The sequence below is a fragment of the Emys orbicularis genome, chromosome 1 (assembly GCF_028017835.1).
Source record: "Emys orbicularis isolate rEmyOrb1 chromosome 1, rEmyOrb1.hap1, whole genome shotgun sequence".
NCBI classification, from domain to species: Eukaryota; Metazoa; Chordata; order Testudines; family Emydidae; genus Emys; species Emys orbicularis.
The window spans coordinates 268108559-268116223 of record NC_088683.1 but is presented as its reverse complement, the minus strand read 5'-3'; the positions used below and the strand labels follow the sequence as shown (position 1 = coordinate 268116223).

The following is a 7665-nucleotide window of genomic DNA, read 5'->3' as shown; positions in this document are numbered from 1 at the left end:
AGCTTGGTATTTTCATTTCTTATTTTTTATAAAAGGGTCCAAGTGTCTTAATTAAATTAGTTAAGTGTACAAACACCATAGGGTTTTATATACTGAATAAATAGCGGCGATTCAACATGATGGCAATTCTATGCCATCCATTTATTTCAAGCTTTGTGTCATTACAGTTCAGGAGAATGGTCCAAGTACTCCCAAGTCAGAAACTTGTTGTTGTTGTTGTTGTTGTTTTTCTTCTAATGGTTAGTTCTGGTATCAGAGTTTCTATAAGCCTCTTCATCTTCAGATTCAGAGGATGTTACATTGCTGGAAGGTGTATGAAGGTTATTAGAAGCCCCACTGGCCTGACAGACGTACCACTCATTGAGGTTGGTGACCTGAGGGGAAAGATTGGCAGAGCGGCCCCTGGCTGAGTCCTGGGCAGGGGACAGGGGAGCACCTAGGGGGGTTCCTGCAGACTGATAACCGTGAGATCCAGGTGTAGGAGAAAGTGGTGGAGACTTGCAGTGTATCTTCATGTGTTTTCTTAAAGAGCTGGGATGCGTGTAAGATTTATCACAGCCTCTGATTTTGCAGTAATATGGCTTATCACTCGTGTGGACGTGGGAGTGTTTCTTTCTGTCACTGCTATTGGCAAACTTCCTGTCGCAGCCATCAAATTCGCATTTAAAAGGCTTCTCTCCTACAATTGAAAACATTAATAATTATCTTCTGGGGGAGAAATCCTAAATCTTGGTCACTTAATTTTCAGGTCAGAGCTATGGTTAGTTTAAAAACAAACAACAACAGCACTAAGTGGAACATTTCACAGCTCTTATAAAACACGGGTCCCCATGGAAAAATTCACTGCAAATCGTTTCTGTGCTTGTCATTAGGAGACTCGTGATATGGTTGGGAAATAAGGTTATACCTGCCGGAGAGTTCAGCCTGCACTGGTGTCAAATGAATAATATTTTGTAAACTGTGAAATGTTAACTATGATTTTCAAAAAGACTCAGACAGAACCATGAAGTGTCTACTTTTTCCATGCACAAATTCTCTTGCAAATGAAAAATTTAAATGATGCATTAACAAACAAAACTACCCCCATCAATACATTTGTCATCTAGGGGTGGCTTTGTCTATAGACTGGCACATCTTGTCCTAATCCTTTCACAATGGTTTATAGTATATGGAGAATCTTTCCTTTTCGGAAATAAAAATAACACCTGTTTAAGCACATAACCATAACATCGGATTTTTGCAGGCCATACTTTAAATGTAGACCAATATCTATCAACCTTTATTCACAATCTGCACGTTAGTGAGAATAATATACTGTAATAGCAATAGACAGTAATAATGACAACAGTGGACTGCTATTACGGTATCTATTTACCTGAGGCTAATTTGTGTCTAAAAATCTATAGCAAATCTATTTTAATAGCTTTACGCATTGCTTAACAGTTAAAGTGGTTGTGAAAATCAGCCTCAGGCCTTTTTGTCTGGCATACCTTTAAGTTCCACCGGGTCCTGTAATACAATACTTTGGTTCATGTGTATTTTGTTACATATAGCTGTGCTCCAGATAAACTCTTTCCCATAGTTCTTGAATCAGGGATGTGTAAATGCCTATTATTGAGATAACAGGGAAAAATGTGCCATATCATTTTATTACAAATGTAATATAATTTAGAAGAGTAACTTTTTTTCTCTGTCATATTACACGTGAATCTGATACATCTAAAATGCATAACACCATTACTGCAAACATTTATTTAAAATGCTGAAGTTTTATGCCAGATTATGTCTGACGCAAACTTTCATATATATTTTGTTCTACATTTTCAAAAATAACAATGTACTCTAGCCCCCGCAGTGGAAGCACTTCGAGTTTTATTGAAGAAAACCTTGTTAGTCACTACTTTTTGTATAATTATATAATCTTACAATAAAATATTAATTGAAAACAAGCACACTTTTGATAACTGTCTTTTTTTTTTTTTTTTGCTAATGCTATTCAAACATTTATTTCTATATTCTAATTCCAAATCAAGTTATTCAGTTTGAAATCGTTCAGATACATTTGCACTTAGTCACAACTATCAGCAAATATCTAGCTCCACACAAAACAAACATTATTATCTCTCTCCTACCCCAGAAATTACGTTGATTAAGAAAACCAATCTGGTCCTTTTTAAATGCAGTTTTCGTATACACATAAGCGCTCGCGCACTCACACTTCCCACTGAAAAGGATTTCACAACATAGATGAAGTCACTTTATCTGTTCATTTTATCTGAAAAATAGCGTATCTATTGGAAATTTTCGCTACATCTGTATTGTTTTACAAAAATATTAGGTTTACATAGCCGATTGTAATGTGCACTCCGGATATTCTTAAGAAAAGCTATTTGACAGATAAACTGATTTGTACTATTTGCGTCAGACACAGGGATAGTTATTAAAAATTGGTTCCATCAGTGTTTCAAAAAAAGAAAATGGTTCTTTCAAGGACACCTAGATTGCAGTGATCAAATATATTTGGTACTCTGACGGAGACTTTACGTCAGAGTTTAACCATTTGCAGATTGTTCCAGTTTAACATTGCTAGATGAAAAGGATTTGAAGATACACAAGTGCATCTTTGCAAAGTTCTTCCCGTGCACAAAAACACAGTTGTGAAAACATTTGTTTATTTATTGCCAAAGAGTGATAATGCTAAACACTTTCCTGTTGAGGGTCCACAGTTTTAAGCCATATGTTCCATTAACATTATGAAGCAAACATCTTCGGGGATCAATAAAATATTTTGTTTGAGATCATGGATTAGTTACGCGTTACAGTCTTAAGCTATTAGACCGAAATAGTTTGGGATCATATTGTCCAGTGCAGCTTAACAAGGGAGTGGGGGGGGACAATTCAAATTATAGACATATTTCTCCTGTCTGGGGGCCTATAAGAAACACACAAAATCCACTAATAATGAAACATAAAATTACTGTGGTTATTTTAAACAATGACACTAAGAATGAATAATTAGTAAATCCTTAGCGCACTTTGACTGTACATTGTTGAATTAGATCTAAGTGGTAAACACAAGGCTACGGTAATTATCTGATCTTTTCATTTGACTTTCAGATTTGGGTCTTTAAAACAAGTAAATCTTCTGTGCAGACATGTGTTTGCACGTTATGAGATGGTCCTGGCAAAGAGCAGCCTGGGCCGAGTGGCCTAAAACAACCCCTTCCTCCTTCCCTGGGCCGGGCTGTCAGCAGGCTGGAGGGAAGATTTTCTTTCTCTGCTGCAGCCCAGAAGGGGCAGTTTGTCTGTTGCATCCTCCTTCCTTTCTCGAAGGCTGCTGGTTTGCAATGGCCTCCCCGGTGGCTTCTGTGTATGTGTGTCAGTGTGTCTCTGATATCAGTATGTGTGTCAGTCTCTCTCTCTCTCTCTCTCTCTCTCTCTCTCTCTCTCTCTCTCTCTCTCTCTGTGCCACTGTTCGGTGTGTGCCAGTCTCTGAGCTTCTCGCACGCGCTCTCTGTCTCCATATCTCTGTGTGTGCGGCTCGGTATCCGTTTGTATCTCGGTGTGTGTTTTAGTGTGTATTTATTTATATCGATCTCTCCGTGTGTCTCTCTCCCCGTGTAAGTGTATTTTAGTGTGTATTTATTTATATCGATCTCTGTGTGTCTTTGTATCCGTGTATATTTATTTACAGCTGCGTGCCACTCGGTATCTATAGAGATCAGTCTCTCTGTGTATCTTTGTGTGGATTTACTTCTGTACGCGTGTGTGAGAGCTGCTGTACCTCACTGTGTGCATCTCTGTGGACTGGAGTGCACAGAGATCAGTGATCGTGCGTGTTTCCCACTCTGCGGGTGTGTCTCCGTAAGTTTCTACAGCTGCATTTGGCTGTCTCTCTGTTCTGCATTGGAGGCCACTATCCAGAGAAGCTGCAAGGGCCAAGGCCCAGCCGCCTCTTTCTCCAGCCGTGGCCCGCTCCCCATCCGCTGCGGACCATCGGACCAGAAAGAGAAGGCGCCTCATCCTTGGGCTCAACTGCCAGGGAGAGCTGACACCGAAAATCGCCCCTTGCTTTGTAAACAGGATGCCAGAGTGGGAATTAAACCCAGCGGAACCCAGCCGGTCCTGATAGCAGCGACAAGGTTCAAGTCCCCAAACTATGTTTCTAGCGGCGCTGTATTTTGTGCACTGTCCAATGTTACGCCAGCTGCTCACACACGGGAAAAGTTGAGAGCAGCGGTAGGAAAGGGAATGCGCTTCCCGAGTCATAAATCTGAGCTCCCTTTTAATTGCAAAAGGGGAAACGTGCTCTGTGGGCCGCCCTTTGTTGTTGTTTAGGGTTTCTTTTTACAAAGATAAATGAATAAGCCTGCTCCGCTCTCTCTCCCTGCCTCCCCAACCGCACTCCAACCTTCTGCTCACTGCACTGGAAATAGGAGACGGCTCCCAAGCTGCAAATCATATTTTTAGGATTTGGCACCATTCCCTTTTAATATGCAGGAGCCATCCCCACCGCCTTGCACTGTGACAGGGACAAGGGGCTGTAAGTGTCGGGTTTACGTTTTGTTTTCCAAATCATCGCGACAGATGGATACAGATACATTTCAAAAACATGGTAGGGAAACAAGGATTCTCGGAAATGCCTCCAGCATTTCACTCTGTCCGCAATGCCATTAACAAAAAGCTGTCAGCCTGCCTGCAGCAGCAATCCTTCCTGGCTCGGAACTGAACAGCCAGGGCTGGGTGTCCTCATCTCTCTGCGCGTACATCTGGGCTCTTGTCTGACATATTCTGCAGATAAAATCTATAATCCTTTCAGCCATGGGCCATTTGGCTTTGCATTGAAACAACACGTTGCATGTTGTCCGCTTTTCTCTTTGCAGCAACACACAATAAATCAAGAAAGCAATTATGTAAACTCCATTTCCTTAACTATCCTCCAAGGAATAATATTTGTCTACAACTATCAATCCCAACTTCGTTCATTTTCCTCAGAGGTTTTTGTTTTGTTTTGTTTGGGGGTGGTTTTTTTTTGGGGGGGTGGGGAGTTAACCTAAACCAAAATGTCTATTTGTAAACCAACACAAGTCCCATAAACAAAACTCTAGTGAGGGACCCAGGCTGACTGGGGATTTCCCTACAAGTGAAGGGTGCCTGTTTCTCCACGTTTAACTTAGACATCTTAAAATCACAACTTGCGCTGTGAAGAGGCTGCTCTGAAGTTTCCTCCTCAAAACAACAATAAGAAACTTCTTTACACACACACAACCACCAAAAACCACACCAAATGTTACTCATCTTGGAACCTTTAAACGATCAGCATTTAACCAGTGAAACCCCCTATAGCTCAAGTCTTTTCACTGCCCCTAGCAAACACGTTTGCTTAATTTAAAGAGGAACTGCGCCCCCCTGGACCCCCACCCTCCCACTTCAAATGAAACTTTGCCTGGGACAACCCTCCCATGCGTCGTTCGGTTGAAACCCTGCCTGGGACAAGCTCCCCTCCTCCCTCCAGAAGCGCAGACGCGGAAACACCACCCGGGATTTTCGGGTGGGGTGGGATTTGGTCTGCAGTGGGAGATCCCCGCTCCTCATATTCCACGAGGGAAAGCGGGGCCTGGCGAGACTGGCCTTGGTCTTCACCTCCTCCTTCCTGGCGTGCTGTTTCCCAGGCCCTGCCTAATTTCCTAGCTCTAGGTGTTTATCGGCTTGAATTTTCTGCTGCAGGTCTAGGGATTGGCTGTGCGGTTGTGTGTGTGCGCGAGAGACTGTGTGTGTGTGTGAGAGAGAGAGAGCGAGAGAGAGAGAGACTCTGTGTGTGTGTGTGTGTGTGTGTGTGTGAGAGAGAGAGAGAGAGAGAGAGAGAGAGAGAGAGACACGGTGTGTGTGTGTGTGTGAGAGAGAGAGAGAGAGAGAGAGAGAGAGAGAGAGAGAGAGAGAGAGAGACGGTGTGTGTGTGTGTGTGTGTGTGTGTGAGAGAGAGAGAGAGAGAGAGAGAGAGAGAGAGAGAGAGAGATGGTGTGTGTGTGAACGCGCCCTGGGTGCTCCTGAATTACTTATTCATGAAAAAAGTCACATGTTTGAATGGCCGCGTGATGAGAGGAGGAAAAGAAAACAACCCCACCGAGGGAGCGAGGCAGAGGGAGCGGGGGAAATACCCACCTGTATGAGTGCGCTTGTGAATCTTGAGGTTCTCGGAGCGGGCGAAGACCTTGCCGCAGCCCGGGAAGGGGCAGGGGAAGGGCTTCTCCCCGGTGTGCACGCGGATGTGGTTGATCAGTTTGTACTTGGCCTTGAAAGGTTTCCCTTCCCGGGGACACTCCTCCCAGTAGCACACGTGGCTGCTCTGCTCCGGCCCGCCGACGTGCTCCACGGTGACATGGTTCACCAGCTCGTGCATGGTGCTGAAAGTTTTCGAGCAAGGCTTCCCGGCGGCGCTGGGCGGCGGCTCCTGCTCCAGCCACTTGCAGATGAGCTCCTGCTTGATGGGCTGCCGCATGTACCGGAGGAAGGCCGCTGCCGCCGCCCCCGGGTGGTGGGGGGGGGCCGGGTGGTGCCCGTGGCTGGCGGCCGCCAGGTTGACGTTCAAGCCCAGGGAGCCGTAGCCGTGCAGCGAGGAGGCGGCCCCGTAGGGCTCAGCCCGGCCGTACAGCTCCGCGGCCGCCAGCCCCAGGCGCATCTGGCCGTTCAGCGGGTGGTGGCCTCCGGGGGCCGGCTGCTCGTGCAGCGCCGGGAAGACCGCGTGGGCCGCGGCCCCGTCCGACGGGCCGTAGGTGCCGGCGGCGGAGATGAACACGCCGTGGTGGGGGTGCGGGTGGGGGGAGCTGGCCGCGGGGTGCGGCTCCCCCAGCGCCCCGTGCATGGCCACGCCGGGTAGCTCCCTCCGCAGGATGAAGTCCCTGGCGCTGCTGGTGCCGGCGCTGCTGGCGGCGTAGCCCGGGTGGGGAGCCGGGGGAGCCGCGCCGGCCGGGTAGCTGCTGACCGCGGCGGCGGCGCCGCTCTGGGCGGCCGGCGAGGCAAAGGCGGCCGCTGTCTGTGCCTCGGGATGCTGCGAGGGGCTGAGTTTGAGGACGCTCGCTTGGGCCATGTGCTCGGGTCCGAATGGCGTGAGGGCCACGCCGGGGTCACTCCCCATCTCCCCAGGGTGGAGGTGAGCGGCGGGGTGGGAGTGGACGTGGTGGCTCCCCAGCCCCGGGAAGCCTGTCATATTCTGATGAGGATGGGGCTGAGCCGCTGCCAAATCCGCTAATCTCAGTGTCGGGTTCCTCTTGCTCAAAGGGGGCTCCATAACTACACAATCCAGCCCATCTACACTCACTGTTGTTATTTTTTTCCCTCTGCCCGCCTTCAAAAACATGTATATATTAAGCGGCTCTTTAACTTCTTTTGTCTCCGCTCCTAACTCCGCTTATTCCTTTCCCCACTCTGTCCTCCAGCGATTGGCAGAGCGCTCACCACATTTGAGCGGCACAGTGGGAACTAGAGTTTGGAAATGGCACTGGTGGGATTGGAGGGAGCCGAGTGATTGGCAGAGGCCAGGGCAGCGCGATTGGCTCCCTTTCAGGCCGGCTGCTCAGCGGGGACCCGCCCTTACGCGCTCTCCCCCTCTGGTTTCTTTCCCAAAGTTGGGCTGGCCGAAAGTGAGCGCTGAACCTGTGAGTGCCA

General features: G+C 47.3%; 1 protein-coding gene across 1 annotated transcript; it reads right to left on the bottom strand.

Annotated features, from left to right (window-relative positions):
• Positions 1-233: 233 nt before the first annotated feature.
• Positions 234-7357, bottom strand: ZIC5 (Zic family member 5). Its single transcript, XM_065421568.1, has 2 exons — positions 6163-7357; positions 234-679 (listed from the first exon to the last, which is right to left on the bottom strand). The coding sequence occupies exons 1-2, from the start codon at positions 7355-7357 to the stop codon at positions 234-236; spliced, it is 1641 nt and encodes a 546-aa protein (XP_065277640.1).
• Positions 7358-7665: the final 308 nt, after the last annotated feature.